This window comes from Phaseolus vulgaris, chromosome 10 (assembly GCF_051622355.1).
Source record: "Phaseolus vulgaris cultivar YP4 chromosome 10, ASM5162235v1, whole genome shotgun sequence".
Lineage (NCBI taxonomy): Eukaryota > Viridiplantae > Streptophyta > Magnoliopsida > Fabales > Fabaceae > Phaseolus > Phaseolus vulgaris.
Window position 1 is genome coordinate 36,870,532 of NC_143507.1, and position 26,787 is coordinate 36,897,318.

Sequence of the window (26,787 nt, forward strand, 5' to 3'; positions counted from 1 at the left end):
GAATGAAGTTCTTGTTGTTGATCAACAAAGTCAGGAACAACAACTGTCTTTAAGGTTATGTCATTGATACTTTTTCTCTCCTAATTTTTTGTTTGATCCTTTTGATGAAGTTTATACTTTTGAGCATGACTAGCTATTTGAATTGAAGATTTTGATAGAATATACAATCTTGAGATGTCTTCCAAATCTTCCCAACCACACTTGTCATAAAATAGCTCATAAATATTTTAATTATATTTCTACAAAATGCATCCTTATACTACGTGTAATATTATCACAATATACAAATCAAAAAATAAAAATAGGAAAAATTAAATATTAGAATTTTATTCAAATGTACCTATATGTTCATCTTCTGTCTATCGTTTGTATCGTTTGCAGTGTGACTTTGATACAAGAGGTGTTGGGTGATTTGAACTGTTAGACTTTTGAACCCAACCAGAGTGAACATGTTCAGAAGTTGTTGGGTGATTTGAGAAATTAGGTTGAACATGTTCATAAGGTGTTGGGTGATTTGAGAAATTAGACGTTTGAACCTAACCAGATTGAACATGTTCGGATAGGGTGGTGTTTTGTGACATGGCAGAAACATGAGTGTTAGGAAGAACAGTGGGAGCAAAAACTAGAGGGGAAAAAAGTTGAGAGCAAAAACCATAGTTATAGAAGGATCCTAATTTTAATTGTGTCTTTTATAATTCTTAGTTGTTTCTCTTTATAGAGGTGAATAACCTTTATTTTATCTTTGCCTGTTATGATTCTAGTATTTATTGATTGATTCTTTCTCTCTTTAGGTAGACCTAGAATGAGTGTACTGCTTGTATATATTCAGACTATTTGTTTTGATCTCAATGGAATAATATTAGAGATATTCATTCTCATATCTTTTGCCTTCCTTTTTAATCTTATGTTCATCTCTGTTCTATTTATAATATGGTATCAGAGCCATTTTCGAGTCTATCCTAGCGAATGTTTGTTGGGCTTATCAGGCCACACGCTATCAGACTGTTATCGGACCATCAATAATATGTTATCCCAAGCACGAGGTGTCACTATCGGCATGAGGGGGGGGGGGGGGTGTTGGAGATCCCATATCGACTAGAGATTAGAGTATTTCATAATATATAAGTGGGTGCAAATCTCACCTAATAAGTAGGTTTTATGAAGTTGAGTTAGGCTTAAGTCCACTTCTTAATATGGTATCAGAGCTCACCTAATAAGCCAGTTTTATGAGGTTGAGTTAGGCTTAAGTTCACTTCTTAATATGGTATCAGAGCTCTGGTTGCTACATTTATTCATGGGTGAAGTTGTTGATCTCTTACAAGATCTTTGTTCACCTTACCATGTTAGTTCATCGGATAATTCATCATTGAATAGAGTTTGCTCTCTCGTTACACAACAAGAGAGGCAATTTTTTGGTGATCATGCTACCATCTATGGCGGAGGTGGTGGATACGGAAGAGGAAGCTATGGAAGATAATATACTTCCAAAATTTGCAATCATTGTGGAAAGACAGGGCATACCATTGATACATGCTATAAAAAACATGGTTTTCCACCTCATTTCAAGTTTAAAAATTAGAACCATGATCAGAGTCATACTAATGCAGTTTTTCATAATACAAATTTTAATAATAATGAGCATAATCATGAAGGTTTGAAGTCAGAAGTGGAGTCTCAACAAATTGGTTTTACTCCTTAGCAGTATCAAACATTGTTAGCTCTTTTACAACAAGCCCAATCCAGTGGCAATATTTCTAGTCAAGTTTATGTTATTCCTTCCATCATGACAACACAAACTGGTAATGACTTTATTTCTTCCTTCAATCCTTGGATTATTGATAGTGGTGCTACTGATCACATTTGTTCATCCTTAACTTGTTTCACTTCATATCATCAAATTAATCCTATTTCCTTCAAATTACCAATTGGAAATCAAATCATTGCCAATTATTCTGAAAGTGTTTTTCTCAATCAAAATCATGTCATAAACGATGTATTGTATATTCCTTACTTCACTTTTAATCTTCTTTCAGTAACAAAATTGACTGATAAACTATCTTGTGTTCTTACCTTTTACTATAATGGATGTCAAATTCAAGACAAAAACTCCTTGAAAATGATTAGCTCTGCTAAGATGCAAGATAGACTTTATATGCTCAGGATCCCATGTTACCAGAAACTTCAAATCAAACCCATCAAATCTACACACACCATCAATATTGTTAATGTCAGTCCTAGTGATCTAGAAACCCTTTGGCATTTTCGGTTAGGTCATATTTCAAAAATAAATGTATTGAAGTTATCAAAAATAAATTTCCTTTCGTTAATATAACAAATCTTTTGTTTTTTATATTTGTCATTTTGCAAAGCAAAAAAGGCTTTCATTTCCTATTAGTACATCTAAATAAAAAAAATGTTTTGATTTGATTCATGTAGATATTTGGGGACCATCCTCAATACCATCAATTCATGGTCATAAATATTTCTTGATCATAGTTAATGACTATTCGAGGTACACATGAATTTTTCCTTTAAAACAAAAATCTGAAGTTGTCAAGGTTTTGGAAAATTTTGTTGTTTTTGTTCAAACATAATTTGAGATAGTAATTATAAAGATAATAAGAAGTGATAATGGGACTAAATTTTTCATGACTAATTTCTTTGTCAATAAAGGAACAACATCAAATATCATGTGTCAATACTCCACAGCAAAATAATATAGTTGAAAGGAAACATAGTCATTTATTAAATGTAGCAAGAGCTCTCATGACACAATCTCATTTACCCAAAATTTATTTGTCATATTATGTGATACATGTTGTGCATATTATAAACATGCTTCCCACACTTGTTTCAAACTATTCTTCTCCTCATGAAATGTTTTACAAAACTGAAGTAGATTTTAATGGATTAAAGGTGTTTGGTTCTTTATGTTATGTTAGCACTTTGTAATCAAATAGAATAAAATTTGATCCAAGGACATCAAAATGTATTTTTATTGGTTTTAAAAGGGAGACAAAAGGATATATTTTGTTGAATATTCAATCAAGACAAATTGTGTCAAGGGATGTTGTTTTTATGAACATGTTTTTCCATATCAAAGGGTTCGAGATACTAGCAATGAAACTAACAGTCCTGACATTTATGATCAACTTTTGTTTAATGAAGATCAACCTATCTTGAGTTAGTCATCACAAACCATTTTTGCACCTTCTGATAATACTGAAAATAATAGTAATAATAATTGTGAATCACACATTGAGGTTCCAGAAGAAGTTTATTCTCATATAGACCAAAACCTTAATGAAGATCCTGACATAAAAAAAAAATATGTGTTTGCTTTTCGTAAAATATTATTTTTATACTTTTATACTTTATACTTTATACTTATTTTTAAAGATAACCGACCTTTCATTATTTAGATGAATTAATTAATTTTTTTAAATGTGTGTTAATTTATATTAATTTTGATTTGTGTAATTCGTCAACTCGACATATCAGAAATCTTATATACTCTTATCATATATTTATTATAGTCATTACAAATTAAATCATAACCGTTGTTCATAGTGGAAACATTTGTTTTCTTTTTCGAGTACAAATAAGACTATGGTAAACTCCTAGGAATTTTGGCCTCGCATTAATAACGGTTCCTTGAACAAGTTGAGCCCTTTATTATGGAAATTTCAATGATGTGGGTTTTTTTCCAGTGGGATTCACAGCATACAAGTTTTCTCATTTTTCAATAATCTCTATAATAATATTGTATGAGAAAATTTAATGCAATTAGAACATTTTGTTATTATGAGTGTTCTTTACAAAAGTTGTTTAAAAATAAAAGTATTATTTTAATATATAGATTCTATAATAAGATTTTTTTTTCTTCAAATTGGAAATGACTGTTAATATATTTAATTTTCTATTTTAAATTATTGGGCTTTGTTTGTTTGACCCAACTTTCCTTTTCTGTTTCAGCTAGGTCTTAATCTTTTTCTTATATATACACCATGTATTTTACTCTCTAATATACAAGTGAATAAAAGTTTCTTTTATATTTATTTTTCTCTACAATTAGGGTTCATCAAAACCTCTCTTTCTTCGTTACGATTACATGCGATTACGTACGCTACATTAAAGCATCACATCAGACAAGGAATATTCATCTTCATTTACTGTAATATGGTATCAGAGCTCTTCGAATGAAGAGTTATGCTGCTGCGCTTCTCTCTGATTTTTATTTCCCTCTTTGTTGTTCTTTTTTTTCTGTTCTCTTTCAAAATCTTGATTGGTTTTAAAAATCTTTTAGGCAATGTTCAATGAAAACCCTAGTCTTAATAGTAGTCACACTATTACATGCAATTTTTGTGGTAAATATGATCATACTGAGGTTGTTTGTTTTTGCAAAGTGGGTTTTCCTTCTGGTAATGTTAAAACCTCAAAGTTTTCTTTTACTAGAAAAGTCTGCACTTTTTGTAATCGTCTTGGTCACACTGTCGACACCTTTTATAAAAAGCATGGGTTCCCTCCTGGCTACAAATTCACCAATTGGACATCCCAAGCCAATAATATGATTACTACTTACACTTTTTTCTGAGCTTTTTCCTAAAGAACAGGATGTAAAAGGGATTCAACTTACATCACAACCGTGTCAATTCCTTACCAACATTTTGCGTCAGCAAAACCTTGAGGATATTGCCCCTCACACTCAAATTAATCAAGTCGGCACCATCTCTACGGATGAAATCTCCAATACTGAGCATTCTTCAACAGGTAAGTTTCTCTCTTCACTATCTTCCATAAAAGAATCTTGGATTATTGATTTTGGTGCCACTGATCATGTTTGTCACAATTTGAACGTTTTTACTACTTATACTAAAATTAAACCTGTCTTAATTAGTCTTCTAAATGGCCAAACTGTTTATGCCACATATTCTGGTTTAGTACGTTTTTCTGATAAGTTTTATTTGTCTGATGTGTTATACGTGCCTCATTTTCAATTAAACTTAATATTTGTTTCTAAACTCACACACCAACTTAAATGCACTTTAACTTTCACTTCAACCCATTACATTATACAAGACAATCTCACCCAAGGGAGGATTGGTACAGTTAAAGCCACCGTTGGCTTGTACCTTGTCACTACCTTGCTTGCTTATAGTCGTTCTAAACCGCATTGTTTTGCTCCTTTTATTAATTGTAATATCACAGACAAAACACTATGACATTATAGACTAGGACACCCTTCACATGAAAGATTACATGTCTTAAGCAAACAATACTCTTTTATTACTGTTGATACTCATCATGTATGTGACACTTGTAGTCGTGCAAAACAGAGAAAACTTCCTTTCACTTTAAGTAATATTGTTACCTCTGCTATTTTTTATCTTGTATACTTTGATATTTGGGGACCATATTCCATAATTTCTATGCAAGGTTTTCGTTATTTCTTGACTATTGTTGATTACTCACGTTATACTTGGGTTATTCTGCTGCATAACAAATCTGAAGTGCGTCAGCACATCATTAACTTCACTGTTTTCGTTCAAAATCATTTCAAAACTAATATCAAAACGATTCGTACTGACAATGGTGTTGAGTTTGCTATGTCAAATTTTTATGCTTCAAAGGGAATTATACATCAAAAATCTTGTGTTGAAACACCACAACAAAATGGCATTGTAGAACGTAAACATCAAAACATACTAAATGTAACCCGGGCTTTACTTTTTCAAGCAAATCTTCCTCCTATTTTTTGGGAATTTGCTGTAAATCATGTTGTTTTTCTTAATAAATGCTATTCCTACTCCATTACTTAATAACATCACTCCTCAGGAAAAGTTGTTTGGAAAACCATATGGCATTTCCTTTCTAAAAGTGTTTGGTTGTCTCTGTTATGCTAGTACCATTACTGCACATAGGAAAAAATTAGATGATAGATCTATCAAAGGTATTTTTCTTGGCTTCCCACAAAATACAAAAGGTTATATTATCTTAAATTTAAAGTTTCATAGCATAGAGATATCAAGACATGTAATCTTTCATGAAAACCACTTTCCATATAAATTGGATAGTGGCTTGCCTAAGGACCCTAACACTTTATCTCTCCCTATTTCTAATGCATATAATTCTGCTTTTGATTTTTTTTCTGATACTGCACCTCCTATCGAGCCATGTGCCTCTACTCCTGCACCCAATATTGTCCTTCCACCAGCCTCATTATCCTATGATCTTCCAACAAATAGTGCCTCTGCTCCTGCATCCAACATTGCACCTCCATCAGAATTATCACCGCCTGCATCTCCAGGAAGCATCTCACCCAAATTTCCAAGAAGATCAGCTTGTCCTCACCGACAACCTGCCTATCTTGCAGATTTCCTATTCATAATTACTTGTCTTACAATTCCTTATCTTCCAATTTTAGAAATGTTATTTCCTCTATCAATTCTCATCCTGAACCTCGGACATATAACGAAGCCTCCAAACATGCTTCTTGACAATCTGTCATGCAAGATGAGCTTCAAGCTCTTGCTGCTAACAATACTTGGCAACTTACCCCTCTCCCTCCAGGAAAGAAAACTATTGGTTGTAAATGGGTATATAAAATCAAATACCATTCTGATGGCACTGTTGAACGCCACAAAGCTAGAGTTGTTGTCAAATGGTTCACCCAACTTGAAGGACTTGATTTCTTAGACACTTTTGCACTTATTGCTAAACTCACTACCCTCCGCCTTCTGCTTGCTATTGTCACTACCAAAAATTGGATTTTAAAACAACTTGATGTCAATAATGCATTTCTTCATGGTGATCTCCATGAAGAGGTATACATGACCCCCCCACCTGGCCTCTCTCTTCCTTCTCCCCGCCATGTTTGCAAGCTTCAACAGTCTTTGTATGGCCTTCGTCAAACTGGTCGCCAATGGTACGCCAAACTTTCTACTTTTCTTTTATCAAATAATTACTCTATTTCTGTTGTTGATCACTCTCTTTTTCTTAAATATAATAATGATAAACTCACTGTTATTCTTGTTTATGTTGATGACTTGGTCTTAACTGGTGATGACATGGAGGAAATCAATACAATTACTGCATCCCTTCACCATCACTTCAAGATAAAAAAATTTAGGTAATCTCACTTACTTTTTGGGACTGGAAATTGCTCGCAACAGTACTGGTCTTCATTTAAGTCAACGCAAGTATACTCTTGATCTCCTTCAAGAAACTGGCATGCTTGACTCTACACCTGTGGCCACTCCTATGACTCACACCTCCCATCTCTCTCCCGACCAAGGCTCACCTCTCGATGCTGATGTCACTTCTCAATACAGAAGACTCCTTGGACGTCTAATTTACTTAACCAACACGCGACCAGACATCGCCTTCATTGTCCACAATTTAAGCCAATTCATATCTGCACCCACAACTCATCATCAGCAAGTTGTCTCACGTCTTTTGTGTTACCTCAAGGGCACCCTGGTGAAGGACTATATTTTCTCACACTAGTTCACTTCACCTCTGTGGTTTTAGTGACTCTGACTGGGCAACATGTCCTACCACACGCAAATCTGTCACTGGATATTCCATCTACTTAGGAGACTCCCTAATATCATGGAAATCAAAGAAGCAGCCAACTATCTCCCACAGCTCCTCTGAAGCCGAGTATACAGCCCTTGCCACCACCACATGTGAGTTACAATGGTTGTCTTACCTCCTTCAGTATTTACATCTTCCTCTCTCCCAGCCTGCAATACTGTGACAACAAATCTGCCCTCCAAATAGCTTCCAATCAATTTTATCATGAACGAACCAAGCACATCGAATTTGATTGCCACCTAGTTCGTGGAAAACTTAACTTTGGTCTCCTCAAACTACTGTCCATTACTTCTGCGATGCAAGTTGCTGACATATTCACCAAGCCCCTTGCTTCCGCACAATTCTCTACTCTCAAATTCAAGCTGGGCCTGACAAATATCTACTCCCTTGAGGGGTTGTTAATATATTTAATTTTCTATTTTAAATTATTGGGCTTTGTTTGTTTGGCCCAACTTTCATTTTCTGTTTCAGCTAGGTCTTAATCTTTTTCTTATATATACACCATGTATTTTACTCTCTAATATACAAGTGAATAAAAGTTTCTTTTATATTTATTTTTCTCTACAATTAGGGTTCATCAAAACCTCTCTTTCTTCATTACGATTACGTGCGCTACATTAAAGCATCACATCAAACAAGGAATATTCATCTTCATTTACTGTAATATGACTGTTTATAAATTAAAAGAAAGTTATTTATAAAATTAAGGAAAACTATTCCTAAATTGAAGATGGTTGTGCAACACAATGAATTTTTTTCTCCAAATGGCATGCTTTTTAGAATTATATCTTTGGATACCATTTGATATTTAATTATCAGCACAATTTTTGTTCATTGTAACCGAATTCTCACAGTTGTTTCTTATTTTCGCAAAAAGAGTTTTTAAAATTTCTTTTTTTCGGAATTGAATTTTATGGGTATTTTTTTCAATAATGAGAAAAAAAAAAGTCGTAAGTCATCGAAATCTGGTCTTTAACAATATAATTTTGAGTTGCAGTTTTCGACTTTAGTGTATACAGTGTCAAATTTCTGGATGGTGTTTTAGATTGTTTTTTTTTTTATCGGGAATGAATAGGAAAGAAGAAAGAAAAAATAAAATAAATAATATTTAGAAATTTTTTTGTAAGTAAGAAATGTTTTGAAAAATTTAATTGAAAATGAGGAGAATATATTTTAAATGAGAGGAGAAAATTTCTAAATTATGTAAGATTAAATTATTAAATTTTGTTGTGTAGTGAATTTAAATATTTAAAAAATTGAAATAGAGAGAAATATCAAATTTGAAAATTAAAAATATTAAAATTTAGAAAGGATAATAATAATACAAAGAGATTGAAATAAAATATTTTATAGGTATTATGGGAAAATAAATGAAATTTTGTTTTTTTTTTATTTTTATAATAAATTTGAATTGTGGTTTAATAAATTTGTAAATGTAGTTTTATAATAAAATTCAAATTGACTGAAAAAATTATAATAAATTATAATATTGGTACGAAAATTAAATGTTTGTATTTTTTGTTTGTTAATGTAACAAGGTGAAAAATAGAAAAGAAACATAGAAGAAATGTTCATTCCTTCCTTCTCTCCCTTCTCTCTCCGTTTTCTCCCTCATACCTTGTCTATTCCAAAATCTGATCTGATCACGCCAGGTTGTAGTTTGGAAGTCAGGTTTTCAAACAAGTTCATATTTACTCTAAAGATCCCTTATTTTTTTGTTTTCTCTATGATTTAGTCATCAATCTTAGTAGTGTTTCTCTTAACTTGATTAAGCTCATACTAAAATTTGGTAACGTTTGGATAACTTGCTCTAGGTTCCTAAATTTTGGAGTGATTCTCTTGAGGTAGAATTTCTTTCAGAATAAGAGATTTCAAGTAAGGAAAACTAACTTTAATTTTTAGAAGATTTGGACGTGGATGGGACATGGTCTCAATATTCAATTTATCTTGGAGGGAGTTTGTTTATATATTGTGTTGTTTGTTAATATATATTGTTTAAATTTTTAAAAATATTAGATTTTGATGTTTATTATTTAAGTGTTTTTTTAATGTTAAATAAGTTTTGGAATGTTGTTTTGTATGATGAAAATTGTATGGAATTGAATTCATACATTTGGGATAATGTATAAACTGATTTTGTTTGTGTATTATGTATTGATGCCTATGTGGTAACCAAGATCTCCTAGTTTCACTGGTGATCTAAGTCACATAGACTAAGATATCATGTGAGTATGTGGGAGTTCATGCACAACTGACATATGAGATACACGGCTTGGATTGTATTAAATTTAAATTTATCCTGATCCTTTTTCTTGGATTCGCTCGTGTGATGTGATATTCTTTTCACATTAAGTGGCGTGATATTTTGTATTAATTTTTTCTTTTAATGTTCATGTATGTATTTTAAACATTTACGGAAAATATAACTTTTGTAAAAAAAAAACTCTATAACATATTTATATCATATCATGTATCAATATTTAATTTCATATGTAAATTAATACTTTTGGTGTTAGAAAAGTTAAAGATTCAACATTAAATTAAAGTTAAAGACATTTTATAATACAGTATTATAAAATTGAATTGAATTAAATTTAAAGTTTTTTTTTTAAATATTAAATTTGTATAACTTCAAGTACGAAGAAGAAAAAATTATGAAAAAATATTCAAATACTTACTTTTTTAAAATAATTAAATATATTTAAAATATATGCATTAACTTAATGTTTATAATTTATAAAGTTTCCAAACAACAAAGTAAATGTGTTTCCATACCATCATAAGGGTACCCACTTAACTGTACCAATCTCTGTATCACTTTTATTTTTAAATTGAAAAACTGCTTTAAAAGATTGGCTTTTGGAAGCTTGGGATTCTCAAATTAATGAAAAAAACTATTTAATGATACTTTTTGATAAAAAAAAATAGATTATACACGGATAATATAAATTTTACACATTCAATTCCAAATAATCATGGAATACTTTAACTTTTGAAATTATCTCTAAACTAATATATGATATTGATAATATATTTTTAAATGTACTAATAATTGCGTGTTGGCTGCAAATATCTGCATAACAAGGAGTAATTAAAGAAGATTTTTGTTCTCATTTACTCATTATATAAATAAATTAAAATCAGAAAACTACAAAATAATACTTTTAAACAAATTACTAAAATTTAAATAAATGGAAGTTTAAATAATCAACATAAACATTAGGTAAAATTCCAAATTATATTATGAAAATAAATGTTTATCCAAAGTTTATTCTTTCAAATAGAACTTTGATGTTATAATTTACAAATTTCAAATATATTAATGTGAACAAAATTTAAAATCATATACTTTTGTACATAGGCATTAAAACCAACATCAACATGACATGTGTGAACACCAAATTGTTTTCAATGAATGAAAAAGAGAAAACAAAAGATACAATAAAGAATATGGTGTCTAGTTGCAAAGCATATACAGATTCAAAATCAAACATTGCTATTGCTAGTTGTCAAGTTGTTCCACCACCAAAGGGCAATGTCACACAAAGATGAATCATTTACATTTGTATGACACTATGCATCATACTCTTTCCAGCATTAAAAGTTGTGTCCACATGCCAACCATACCACTCCCATATCTGGTATAATTGATCACACATATTAAAAAATTTATAATATATAAATAAATAAGTATAAATCTCATTTTTATAACTCATTATTTATTAAAATAATGATGTTGTTTACTTTTATATATATATATATAATATATATATATATTTATAAGATTTTAAAAAATTATATATAATATAATATAAAATATTTATAAGAAATAAAAAAAATATTTATATATAATATAATGTAAAATACTGGTAAGACTGGAAAATTATATTTATAAGTAATAGAAAAATATAAAAATATTTATATATAATATAATTTAAAAATACTGGTAAGACGAAAAAGAATTAATATGGATATGTAGTAATATAATATAAAAAGATTCATATATAATATCATACCAAAGTATTATAAGAGAAAAATATATCTTAAAAAAAAATCATATATAATATAATATAAAATACTTATAAGTAATAAAAAAATAAAAAAAATATTTATATATAATATAATGTAAAATGCTGGTAAGACCGAAAAAAAATATTGGTATGTATTAATATAATATAAAAATATTTATATATAATATTATACCAAAATATTCATAAGACTAAAAAATATTCATTAAGATCTTAAAAAATATTTATATATAATATAATATAAAATTAAATGACAATATCATAAAAAAAATATGTATAGAGAAAAATGACATTGGAAGGTAAATTGGTATAGTTAAGAAGTTGAAAAAAAATTGACAGAGCTAAAGAAACATTTAAGCGTCATTTAATGTGAGGGGAGTAGGAATCTATTTAAATAGGAATTGTGAATATATTGTGAATGATAAAGCTACAACCTCCACCTACACCTATTAAGTTTGAATTTGAATTTAAACTTAGTGTGACTTAGAATCTCTAAGTATTCTTACTCAATTGTTATACCCATATCACCAAAGTAAGAATTGTTGTAGCCATATGAGAAAGAAATATGAGCAAAGTAAGAATTGTTGTAGGCATGTGATGTGAGAAAGAAAGGACGTCATGTGAGGAAGTAAAGGGGGTGCACGCTATCTGAATAGAAGTTGACAACGGTGCGTGAAACTTCTTCATTTGGTGCCCATGCAAAGTTGTCATCATTTGGTGTCCATGCAAAGTTGTCAACCGTGAAGACAACTTCTTTGTTATGAAACTGAGAAAAAAAAACAATGAAACAAAGTGTATCGTGCATGATAGTTTTCAATACACTGAAAAAAAAAATATGAACATTCATAGATTAGCCGAGGGATTTGACTTCTCATAATGAATAAAAATTGAAATAATTATGTTAAATTATATTCAATTCAGACACAAATTTTGTTATATAATAATAAGAGAGCAATGGAGCCTTGTACCCATCATTTGTTTTACTTCAACATCTCTCAAATGGTTGTATCCCCTTAAAAAAAATTAGGAGAACACACACATATATAAATGTTATTTTATAAAAATGTGAATGGACACGTGGTATGTTGGTGGAACATCACTAAACCAATATGAAGAAATAATAATTAGAGACATCCCTCTTGTTTTGTAAGAGAAAGATGGAAGAACTGTTTAAGAAAAATTAAAATAATATCAAAACAAAGTTACTAGTAAAAATTCTAACAAAGCATTTCTATGTTCTTTCTATGGGTCCAGGAAAATACAGTTCTTAGTCAAAACCTTAAATCTCTTGAATACTTGTAATAAAAAAATTATTGGAGTGAGTCATTGTCAAATATTTTTTTGTGACAAACAAATTTCTAGTATGACCTATGATGTTAAAATATTTCACATTGACTCACCACTAAAGTGAATATTATAATATTATAACATAGTCCAAACTAAATATTTGTTTGTTACGTCAAAAAAAAAAAAACTAGTAAGAACCCATTCAAATAATTACTTACTACAAGTACTCAAATTATCTAAAGTTTGGACTGGATAAAAAATAAATTCATGTTATAATACAGAAAAATATATATTTAATCCTTAAAAAAATAAACTATATAGTAGAATATATATGTGATCCTGCCGACAACTCGAGCGTGGAGGAATCGCTTCGTAGCACTCTCTGCCCCGTCTACACGACTGTGTTATCTGCAAAATCACCCTCAGAACCTTCTCTAGGATCTCCAAACGCGACCTGCAAAACACACAGACGGCGCCTCTAGCGGCCGTTTGCACTCTGACGATCAAGTTAGATCACAGAACCACCAATGAGAAAAACTAGTCGTGTGTGTGAAAACTCTTGCTCTTTTTTTTTTCTATTCCTCCCCTGACTCTCACCCTGATTCTGTTTTATGCCTCTGCCTGTATCTGGGCCTAACAGAATTCTGTTATCCTTTCTGGCATGTGTCAAAACCCTGTTATGCTTTTCTGCGACAACGTACCTCCAGAATCAGTAGAGTGTGAGTGTCTGTGCGTGTCTGCTCGTCTCTGCGCTTGGCTGCGCTTGTTTGTACCTTTAGCGGTACGGAGTGCACCTTTATCTGGACCGCGCCCTTCTCAGATGATGACACGTGGAGGTATGCAACTAACATCTAACCATACACGTGTCACTACTTGAAGGGCTCTAGCGCTTCTCTTTGTGCGCCTAAGCTATTCCATTGCGGAGCAACTTAGGATATTTCTTCCACCTGGGTAAATCGCATACTCTCAGGAGAACGCCAGGTGTGGCTGGTCTAGGCACACTCACCAAGCGTTGCTCTCTGCGTAAACGGCTTACCCTTCACGGTGTCGCGCACGTAATGGGTTGAGGGAATCACCAATCACTGACCGGTTTACTAGCTCCCTCAGGCCACTCTCGTGCACGATTCCCTGAGATGTGCTCATGCGAGGTCCATGCGTAACGCTCTCGCTGGGAACCTCAGTCCCAGTTTAACTGCGTGTAACGCGAGACCCCGATGACCATGCACCCGATGACTGATCGGTGCCCTATTGCTTCTCGCGTTCTGCCCCCAGGCGTTCATCTGGGAACTGGTCTGTTGGTGGCCACGTGGTTACTGACCACCGATCACCGTTATGGGTGATCTGTCCCCTGACTTCGCTGCCGCCTGATCTGTCGGTGGTCACTTGGTTACTGACAACCGATCACGTTCACCCCGATCTATCTGTTACCTGGTCCACATGTCACCCTGCGAGTGGTCCACGTGGTCATCTTCTGCTAACGTCATCGACTACCGATGACCGACCGGATCAATATGTATATATATATATATGTTCCTGCCGGTTGACCAAATACGTCTTCGTGCGTCTACGTCACTCTCACGTCCATAATCTCTGCGCTCGCGCGTGCTTTCCCTTTGATTGAATGCCTGAAAACACAAAGACAAAGGGCGCTCTAGAGGTTGTTTGCACTCCGACGCTCAAGTCAATCTTAGGGCTAGGAAACACCAAAACTCTTTACATAAAACTGTAATTGTGTGTGTTAAGCGGCGCAAATGAATAGCGTACCTTGCTAAGTTTGTTACTTCCCTTTATATAGATTGAAACTAGGGTTTCCACTGTTTCCATTATCCAAAATGGGCTTCCTGAGGGGGTGGGGCCCAACACCACAAGTACCCACTCTTAGGATAACCTAGCGCGTGGGGTTCCCTAACTGGAGTGCAACCTCTGACAGGATGACCACCTGGATGCCTCCTTGTGTTCCTGATCTCTCCTAATTGTTCATGTGCCATGCATGCAGCTCACCGCTGGAATGTGACCCTCACAGGTCGTATCCTTTCCAATGGCTCTATACTTGTGTTATGCCTAAACGTGTCATCCACTCCACACGCATGGACTCCCGTAACCTAGGCTTCTCCCTTAATGATAACTGGTGTGTGATCTAGGATCCACCTCTCGTGGCCCAGCTCAGCTGTTCGAGACCCGATGTCCAATCTCTCCATACTGCCTAGTGGCACATCGATACATCCTGGTGACCGATGTCTGACTTCCTTGGTGCTCGTGCCTCGTGAGATACTGACCCACGCCGCTCATGGGACCCTGCTTATATGGCCCCAACATCACTAGTGGTCAACGACGCCCGAGGACTGGTTAGTACAATATATATATATATATATATATATATATATATATATATAAAAGGATTCTCCTCTTTAACTGCTCTCGATTCTTCATTATCATGAACATTGCGTCATTTCCTATTTTTTCTAAAACATTTGGTATATATGGAGGGACAGTTTTGAATTGAAAGAGAGGTGAAGGGGGCGATTTATTTGAATATTTCAGTCATTTTCTAATTTTTAAATATTTACTAAATAACTAATTATTCTTATAATTAATTGAAAATTGTTTTTTTTTAAACTAATATACTGTCATTTCGTAAAAGCAATTATTAATTTTAAATTTTAAATGTGGAGTAGTTTGTCAAATATGAAACGAAGCAGCTTATTAAATGTGCAACAGATTATTAGACGAGGAAACATTCTTACAACAAGAAATTTTTTTATTTCATATCTTCATCTCTCTTAAAAAAATATAATTTGTATCTCTTCTATTGTTATTTGATTTAATTGACATCTTTTATTTAATTTTTAATATTAAACATAATTATATATAAATGATAAAAATAAAAAATACAAATACAAATATGCTATTTTGATTTAATTAACATCTTAAATTTAATTTTTAATATTAAACATAATTATACATAAATAATAATAAAAATTTGAATGTTTCCGCTAGTATATATAACTAAAATACTATATAAAATATTTTTTTATTAAAAAAAATAAACTATACTAATAATATATATATATATAATTATAAAATTTGGATCCATTGTATATGTATATATAACTAAAATACTAGAAAAGTAAAGTATTTTTTTTAACTTTGTCGGTCTCTTATGTCTGCATTATTCATTAGTTAGTGAGAAAAAGGCCTTCTGTCGACCACCGGTGCTCCCTTGCATGCCGCCTTCATTCACGAGATCGCGCCGCTTTCACAGACCACATCGCGCCGCAATCACAGTTCACACTCACTATATTACATATAACAAATTACAACTTCCTACGTCTATTATAACATCATATTATTACTCAACCATAACATATTTAATCACTTTCCTATTTAATATTGTAATAATAAGTCATTGTACCATCTTAGTGAATTCTTTTTATCAACTACTCAGCAAAAACTACTATACCAACAAAAAAATTCACATCATACAAATATCAAATATAATATATCTAATAAAATATGTTTCTTTCATTAATATTATTACTAATAATAAATTTTGTCAGACTCAAAATGTCAAATATAAAAGAAGATTTCTTGTTTAAACGATTTCATGTTGTTCGAGCAACATTCATCCCAAAAGAGAGAATTATTATAATCTTTTTTCGCTTGAGTCTGGTTGTGTTTTGATGAGTTCATGTTATCTTTTTATTGTATGTTTAAATAGAGTTATCGACGCATATTGTATTGAAAAACTTGCTTTTATTAAAGTTTCCTAGAAAAATATATAACTTCTGTTTTTCAATTTGTGATATTCAACTAGGTCTGAAATATCTTTTTTAAATAAAATTTTCTTGTGTGATGAGTAATATGTTAAAATGATGTGAAGAGGAAGCTAACTATTTCAAATTTCAAAGTCTAAGTGATTGAATATTGTCTCTTTTATCTACCAAGGTTAACATAGATTATACAAGTGATTTAGAGAGAGTAAAACACAAAAAAAGAATACAAGATGAAGCAGAAGTTTAAATTAAAACTTAAAAATATAAATTCAGATTAAAATTAGTTAAAAGAACATTCAAGTACCTAGAAACTTCATAGTGATTCAAAGTCAAATCAACATAACCAATGAAAACACCATATTGTTTTCCATTAACTCAAAACCTAGAAAATAACAAACAATTGTTCGTCCTATCAAACATAGCTCGTGCTACTTGTCGATGACTTGTTCCACCAAACGGGAATGCCGGCAACAACTCAACCCAACGATGACTCACAATCATTCTCATCGGAGGCGGCGTGAGGCGGAGACGGCGTCGGCGACACCACTCTGACGGAGAAGTTAACCATCCCGTTTTCTCTCCCATCCCAGTCCCTCAACCTGTAGCACATAGCCTGCAAATCGGGCCCCGACCCTCCAAGAAAGTCCGAAAGCGCGATTCTTGCCACCCCAACGTCTCTCTCTCCGGCTCCCGTCCTGCACTTCACTTCAATCGTCACGCATCTCGCGTGCGGCCCCACCTCCACCAAGAACGCCTCACTCCACGACAGCGACCCGTTGGTCTCCGTCGCCGTGGCCGTGGTGTGGCTCGCAATGGAGTCGGCGCGAACCACCAAGAAGACATCTTTGTTGGCGGGTTTTCCCCTCAGGTGGAGACCTTCCGCTGAGAGAAGCGTGAACTCGAGATTTGGCATGAGAACAAAGTGGATTTTCACATACACTCTAATTTCAAACTCAGGACCGTTGCGCGCCGCCACATTTCTCCTAGTTTTAGAGATATATATAAAGGAAAAGGAAAAGACTCTTTTGTCACCCTCACCATAAAAATAATATAATAATATTTTATAGGAAAAAAACTCTTTGACACTCTGAAAAGTAAAACACTTTTTTTTTTACACCCAAAACTAATATAATAAAGTTTTATATTCAAAATTAAATAAATATAATTAAAATATTAATTTATGATTGAAAAGAACTTATAAAAAATTGAGTGAATTTCGATGAATATCCAACGAGTTAAATTAAAAAAGTATAATGTAATAAATTAAGAATTTACGCAATTTAATATTTAAAATTGATATTTAGATATTTTACATGTAAAAATTAAAGGGTTAAATATGTTTTTGTGTTCTAGTACTTTTAAGTGAAATTGATTTTTGTCCCTAGTTGAAACTTTAGATCTCATAATAAAAAAATTATTGAAATAAGTCATTTACTAGTATCTTTTTTATGTGGATAATCCGATAACGGGTGACCTGATAAGTTCAATAAATACTTGTTAGAGTAAACTTGAAATGAATTTAGAATAATATTAAGAAGTAAGTGAACTTTAAATTTAACTCAACCTTATAAAATCAACTTATAAGTTAAGGTTTGTATCCACGTATATAGTATGAAGAAATGTCTCAATATATGGATTCTCTCTAACAAATAACAAAATATTAAATTAAGAACATAGTAAAACAATTTTTTTTTAAATTGTCATAATATTATTTTTCACATCGGCTTTTGATTCATGATCCACTAATTTATTTGAACTTTTAAGTTTTCTTAGCTTTTGAGTAGGATGTGACTCATTCAGCTCAACATTCTTTTACGTCTTCGCTTTAAATTGCTTACATATTCCCATTGTGTTTATCATGAATCACAATTAAAATATGGTTTTGCATCTTCAGTGTGAATTGTGTACGAGGCTTCATAAGAAACTAATAAGTATCAATTTATATTCTAAAAGTGTGATATACATTGTTTGAAATATATTTTCAAATAACTTAGTAGTTGAATAAATTTTATCTTATTATGTGATATAAAGGTCAAAGTTTGACATTTAATAATAATTATTTATGTCCTTATAAAATAATACTCACTTGTAGATCAATATTATTATTTACGTACGTTAAAAATGCTCTCTTCTTTAAAAAAAAATGATATCTTTTATGGAGTGTTTATCTCAAAACTAATAAAGCATGAAAGCTATTAAAATATCAATATTAGCTATGTAAATTAATAAAAATGTTTATTAAAATTAAAATATATTATGATAATTTATTTCGTAAATATAATAATTATTTTCATAAATTTTCAGTGTTTAATTATTTACGTACGTATTTTATTGAAGATAAAAAGATTTGGGAGGATGTGAGTGGAGTGTTTGGTACAATATAAGAAACTTTTAGTTTCCTTCAAATTTGAAATAGGAATATTTTTTTATTTATTTTAAATTTAACATCCAAAAATAAATAAATAAATAACGTGTACAAGTTACGAACATTTTCATGAGCAAAGGGTAAATGTTTATGTTCTTTCTTATTTTAGACATAGTAAACAATTGAAATGAATCTTAGTCTCAATATAAAAAGTTATAAATAACTACATTATCTTTCGAATAAGATAAAAATCAACCTAATAGGATTAATATAATTTTAGACATTGTGTTTATACTAAAAATATCATAGAAGCATAATAAAAAATAAATGGATAATCTCAAGAACTTAATAGATGTTGTGGTGGTGATTTTTGTGTGTAAATCTTATATGTATAAATGTATGAAAATGGAATACACAACTAAAAAAAATATTTTCACATATTTAATATAACATTTTTTTTTTCAACTCTTTCACACATAAAATAGAAATATTGAGACAGATAGGAAAATATGAAGTACGAGAGTGCTAAAATTATTAAAGATATAAAAATATGTTTTTTATTTAAAAATTTAAAAATATTAAAAATAACTTTTCACCATGGAGATGAGAAGAAAGATACAAAGTAATAATTTGACTAAATGTAATATCACATCTCGAAACATAAATAAGTAGTAAACTAAAAATGAATAAAAAAATATATTCTTTCTTTTTGAAATGTATTATTACAATACCTTTGTTTGTTGGCAAGTACATTGAAATGATGAGGGAACTTACTTAAGTGGCGAAAAATCTCCTTGCCATTGATGCATGATAGAACTTTTTTCATGGAAAAAATGAAGCAACAACTAAACAAGTGAAAGTAAAGCACCCAGTTTTTGATTCATAGTGTGAGACGGTTTCATTCTTCAAAATTGCCAAAAAGATGTCAAACTATTAAAGGGTAAAAATGTTACTTAATTTATGATTTACGCAGTCATCCACATTCAACATTAGTAACTTGTTTTGAACGCAAATTTGATTTTGATGGTGCAAACTAATTAATAATTTAATACGAAAGGAATTCAACTTCGAAAAGTTGTAAGATAATATTTCACTAAAATGTTACCAAAGATTATCTTTTTAGAGAAACTAAAAAATGTAATATTTTTGTTTTTAGCTTTAATAAAATGTTTGCAAGATTTTTTTTTTTTTTTACGTTACAATATTTATATATGTAAACTAATTCATTGTATTATAAGATAAAAAAATAAAAAATAATACTATATTGAATTTTAAAAGTGATAATTTTTTTCAAAAAAATACGATACCTAACTATCGTAATCGAATGCTCTACGTAACTTCTCGTGGAGATATTTTCGCGAGAAAAGCATGGAATATTAATTTATTCTGTAAGGTCTTTGAGGAATTCAAATTATAGAGGTCTTAAATTGTGTACTCGTTCCGCGTGTTATTAATTAAAAAATTATGTAATTTAAAATGTTTATTTATATTATCTTTGAAGGGAGGCATAGTTAAGGGACAGGTAATTTGGATAATGCTATCAAAGTTTAATTATTTTTTTTATATAAAAGTTTTCATGTTATACGTCACTGTACAATACAACTTGATATTTTAGCTAGAGTTATACCTCAAGTAACAATCATCATATGTTATCACATGAAAAAAAGTATTTCACATGAAAAAAGTATTATTAAAAAAAGAAAAAAAATATATGGAAAATTAAACCAAAATTCATATGTTAACAAAAATGATACATAAGTAGACTATACCTATACCTATTTATAAAGAATTATAAAAACAGACTAGATGAAAGCCTATTATACCAATGAAATAATTCTTTATGAATAAATTTTATATTAGTCAACTTATCAACACACGTGTAACATCCCTAATTTTACTCATATTTACTAATATATTATGCATGCAATATCTAATTAACAGATAAACATATATTATTTTCTCATATTTGTATCTCAAAACAAAAGGTATCCCTCTTCATAGGGATTTAATATATACATCAAAAAAAATTTATAAAAAACACAGCAAAGCAAAACATTCAATTTACATCTATCTAATCCTTATGCTGCTCACTGAGGAGTTCTATTACCTACAATCTCATCTGCTCTCATGTAAATACACGATCATCACAGTTAGAGAAACAACACAACCAAATAACAGGGTAAGCTAGCCATATAAAACAAAATTCTATAAAATTTCACTTTGAAATTAATAAAACATAAATCATAAGTCTCATACAAATTCTCAAATCATCCAGTGTCATACAAATTCTCAAATCATCAGATGTCATACAAATTCTATATTCATCTTTCACATGTCAGACTTTCACTGACTCATATAACGTAGACACTTGACTCTACTTCCAGAAGACTCGTGCGTTGACTTAGACTCAGAGATCGGCACCTGTCATACTAAATCACTGTGAAATCCACACAACTATGCGCATAAATAATCTCAATATCATCTCTCTCCTAGTATGACAGGGTTAACTCATATAACAGGTCAAGTTAGTTATCTTTCAAACAACTTATCCATCCATATGAACCTCATTCGACTCTCACCACCTGAATAACTTCATCTATATGATTTCATTATCTCAGTAGAGTCAGGATATCTCCTTCTAGACGAATCCCTAGTCAATGCACATCATAAACAATCTTAACACGGTATTTTCTTTCCTGAAAATACTATGTATTGATCTTACTTTCACATCATTGCACACTTCATTTAACACATCAATACACCATTCAATCATAACATATAATTTAAACTTTCTAACAATCCAAATATATCCAAAAAGTTATTTAGCAATAATAATCTAAAATAAACTATGCTAAAATAATAAAAATAGCAATATTAATATATGTATACAAAATTATGGATTGATCGAAATTTCACCAGAGAGCACCCATGAATTTTGGGTTGAACGAAAATATTTTAGGTTGATCGAAATCACACCAGGGAGCACCCAGGAATTTTGGGTCAAACGAAAATATTTTAGGTTGATCGAAATCACACCAGGGAGCACCCAGGAATTTTGGGTCAAACGAAAATATTTTAGGTTGATCGAAATCACACCAGGGAGCACCCAAGAATTTTGGGTCAAACAAAAATATTTTAGGTTGATCGAAATCACACCAAGGAGCACCCAAAAATAACAAAGTCCCTGCTATAGCTAAAATTTCTCTAAATTAATGTCAAACAACATTATAATTGTATAACAGCAACCATATATCAAATTTCACCTTCAAATCTTCTAGCCTAGTGTTCTATTGGAAATTAAGGCTAACTTCCCTTACCTGAAAATTAGTAGATATTCACTAAGAGCTCCAAAACCACCAAGAACCCAAAGGTAACTTAACCTGTAACACAAAGTCCTAATAAAAAATCTAACTATATCACTAGGACCCTGAGCTAACAGAGATTAACCCTGAAGCTAAAAGGGTCACATGCAAGCAAGGACAAAAACAACCTAACCAATTCCAAATTTGACTCAAAGAGAAGAGCAAAAATGAACTTACTCTATCAGATATTCTGATCGGGCAATCTTGTAGTACTCACTGCCAGGAGTCTGATGGTGGACTCTGATCGTCGAACTGATGAACGAGGAAGTCAGAATTGTAGAGAGAAGGGAGAGGAAAGGAAAAGAACTTTCTAGAGAGATGGTGGTTCTTTTTAAAATGAAACCTGAATAAATGAATTTCTATTTATATGCCCTTTTCATTTAAAATTATTCAGGAGTCATTTAAAATATACCACTTCTAATCTAAAGTAATTTTTTAGATCCTTACAACACGCATTTCTTTCACGAATTCTCTTCACGAGAAATATGACGCATCAAAGTTTAATAATTAACTAATGGTAACTTTATGAAGTTAATGGCCTACTAAATTATTAGTTATAAGGTTTAAATAAGTTTTGTGTTCAAATATATTGATCTTTAACCTTTATAAAAAAATTTAAATAACACTAAATTAAGTATAATCTCATATATTTTTAAATAATCTTAGTTGTATTCTAATACCTCTCTTTCAAGTACATCATTTTCATTCTTCTCCGGTCACAATATTCGAGAGAGCAGTTTCATCATTCATTTGAGTATGTGTGAGAGAGTTGACAAAAAGATTCGTTGTATTTTATGTTTCTCGTGAGAATATCATTTTTTTTAGTTTTGTACTCCATTTTCGTACTTTGTTGATTTATTTTTTCTGAGTTTTGTAATTTCTAGAAGAATGACTAAATTTTTTTTAGTATTTAAAAGTAAAAAATATTGACTAAATTTTTTTAAATAAAAAGGAATAAATTTAAATCTAACATTTTACTAAACTTTTTTTATAAGAATTTTTATTTGATAATCTTGAGTTTTAGTCTCTTTTTATTTATGTATAAGTTATGTATATTAGACATTCTGTTAATTTTAGACAATTGTGATTCAATTGAAGGGTATAATTGAAATAAAAAAAATATGGAGGTGCAAGAGAAGGTATGTATGTGGAGAGAGAATTTGCCTTCTATCTATCATGTTTCATTATCCGTTATGAATACTTAAGACGTCTTAGTTTGCACATTCTTCCTGCACGCACCTGATTCACTTTCAAAATTTACAAAATTAACCTTCATTCCTTATTTGAAAATTTGGAATTCATTAAAAACCTTCCAGAAAAATAATTCATAGATGATTGTGTCATGAAAATAAAATTTTGGAATAGAATTCCACAATCAAAATCTCATTCCAAAAAAACAAATATGGAATGCAAAAAATACGTTATGAAAAGAAAAAAAAATCAGGAAACAAAATCTAAAAATACATTTTGGAAAAGAATTTTTAAATTTCAGAAAAGTGTTTTGGAAATCCAAAAACATGTTTCATAAAACAGATTTCAAAAGATACTTTTGATGTTTAACTCCTCTTTTACTTTAATTTTAAAATAATTTTATACTTTCAATGCATTTTTAAATAAATATTATAACTCGATTATTCAATAACTGAGTGTAGTAGTTAGATAACTTAAAAAATTGTTATTGTTCCAATATCCAACCAAAAAAAAAAACAGCGCATGAGAGAGCTCAGAAACAGTTTCTTCATCGAAGCGATGTCGTACAATTGACCCATCAATTGAAGAGTTAATTATCATCACAGCTCAAACAGTATGCACCAGCCGGGAATCGAACCCGGGTCTGTACCGTGGCAGGGTACTATTCTACCACTAGACCACTGGTGCTTCTTGTGTTCAATAAAACATTCAATCTTAGTAAATAAGTATTTATTTTGTTTACCACAAAGGCAAATTAGAGAAATCAGTTTTTGTTTAGGTTGTAATATCCTTACAATTTAAATCGTTTCTCAATTAATGAAGAAAATAATGGAAGAGATAAATAAAAAATACCAGCTTATATCCTCCTTCACCTTATAATAAAAAAATGTGTTTGAGTTTCACTATATAATAATTATGTAAATCAATAATAATTTAGTTTTCACAACCCAATTCAATTCAAAATATATTATTTATATTAGGTTTAGTTTTTTTTCTGACCGAAATAACATAATTAAATGGTTGATCACTAATTCGATATATGATTTGTTTTAGAGTTCAAAATCATATTATAGTTTTGTCCTTAAAAATATTTGAAAATGTTAAAAGAAAAATATATATTTAAATAACATTTAACTTCATCTTCTAGTCATATTTGATGTGACTATTAGAAGAGTTTTAATTTTTTTATAATTAGAATTCATTTACTTGAAATTGATTATTTACTTAATGTATATCGTACCTGTATGGATGTTGGAGGCCAAGTAATCTTAATTCACGTCGATACACTCTTTACTTCTCCCTCGGTTCTCCTATTCTTCACGTATCCTTTCTCCTTCGCGTGCCTCGGTCGGTCGGCGGGGGTACCTGCTATTACACTCCGACGCTCAAGTCAGCGATAGTGCTTAAGCGAGAATTCCTCGATCTTATGAAAAATGTACCTCTTTTTTCCTCTCTCCTCCATTTTTAGTAGGTTGACTTGGGCCTCTACCCTGTGGGCTCAATGAACGTTCATTACTCGCTAGAGACATGCTTAGTGGTCCCTGGGTCGTGCTTGATGGTTCCCTGAAAACCATGGGGATGATCTAGAGAACTTGTATTGAAAACTAGGAGGTGATCTAGAGAACGTGTCTCGACTTAGTCAATGGTGGTTGTAACTGCTCTTTTACTTTACGTATAACAACGTAGTGAATTTAATTAGATTTATTCGACGTAAACCATTGGGTCGTCCGATGCCGACCGGTACATATACGTATAGCTTCATAAAATGGCCGCCTCACATTCCGATTGAGATAAAAACTCAATCTTGATCCATCTTATAATCGCATGCTTTATTATATTTTCGGCGACAAAGAAAAGAAGATAAATGAATCGTTGATAACAAATTAACGTATTCAATCTAATTTTTAACAAACATAAAATAAAATAAAATATTCTATACATTTGTTAATATTAATTAAGAGAATAATATACATTATAATTTTTTATTTAACATACTATCTTATATATTTTTATTTACAATTATTGTGGGACATGGATTTAAATTACAGTATCTATTAAAATATTAAATAAAATATTGTTTAAAGATATTAACTATAATTTTAAAATCTTATATATAAAAAATTATAGTTTAATTTAGTTAAAGTTTATTTTTTTTAATAATTCTCCCGAAAGTGGTATTTAAAATATCATTAAGTTATATCTTCATTTGATTTTAAAGAGAACATCATGGATTAATGTGGTATACAAGCACGTTAATGAGTTAAAATTGGTTTCTTGTTTTCTGAGTGCATATGATATTTTATTTGTGACAAATTATAAAGGTATGTTATTTTATTTGTGACAAATTATAAAGGTATGTTATGCAAGGTGAAATGGTTTATCTCAAATAATTTTGATACGGAGGATATGAATGTATTAAGATTCATAGAAAAGATCTCAAAATATTTTGGGTTTTTCTCAATTCTTACACCAACAAAATTATATGATATGATAATTATTGTAAGTATTTTTTTTATTAAATTTTATACTTTCTCATTTATCTTTTTGCACATATTTATTAATTTATTTTTGAAAAATGTCATATAATTTTTACCTAGGATAAAGATATAGTTTGTTGATTGAGTTAATATTATGATAGAGGATAGATAATACTCTATTTGAAGGGTGTTGGGATTTTTTTCCCCATTTGCAAAAGTGAATCCCAATTTTTTTTTGAAGTGTTTCCCAAAATATGAATGTTAACAGTTTCCCCATTTTTTTCCATTTTATTCATAAGTGAATCCTAGATTTTTAGCATGCTTCATTATTTTTTTCTTATCAGCACTATCTTCAATTTTAATTCAAATTGAGAATCATTATTGAATATAGTTTATTTTATCATCTATATTTATCATAGAACATTTTTTTTTCTTTATCAACACTATGTTCAATTTTAATTCAAAATAATTGAGAATCCTTATGGAATATGGTTTTTTTTTATAAGCAATGAATAAATAAAATTAAGGAGATACTTCAGGGGTATCCTAACCCATATACAGTAAACCAGAAGTGGACTTCCTATATCATCCACAAAATAGACTCTCCTTTATGGTTGGGGCATAGCAACCTTAAAGTGAGAAAACCATACCCAAAAATACAGCCAGCAGGAATAAGGTTTATTTTATCATCTATATTTATCATACAAT

At 30.7% G+C, this 26,787-nt stretch overlaps 1 protein-coding gene and 1 non-coding gene across 2 annotated transcripts; both read right to left on the reverse strand.

Moving 5' to 3' along the window:
- Nucleotides 1-16,926: 16,926 nt before the first annotated feature.
- LOC137817981 (BON1-associated protein 2) lies at nt 16,927-17,672 on the reverse strand. The gene has a single exon (XM_068621208.2). It carries the CDS (start codon nt 17,595-17,597, stop codon nt 17,160-17,162), a length of 438 nt encoding a protein of 145 aa, XP_068477309.1. The 5' UTR covers nt 17,598-17,672; the 3' UTR covers nt 16,927-17,159.
- A 6,546-nt stretch (nt 17,673-24,218) lies between these two features.
- Nucleotides 24,219-24,289, reverse strand: TRNAG-GCC (transfer RNA glycine (anticodon GCC)). The gene has a single exon. It is a non-coding gene; the product is annotated as a tRNA-Gly (tRNA).
- Nucleotides 24,290-26,787: the final 2,498 nt, after the last annotated feature.

What these genes read in the sequence shown, in the direction of transcription:
- LOC137817981 (XM_068621208.2), bottom strand. Translation starts at nt 17,597, where the DNA reads ATGCCAAATCTCGAGTTCACGCTTCTCTCAGCGGAAGGTCTCCACCTG.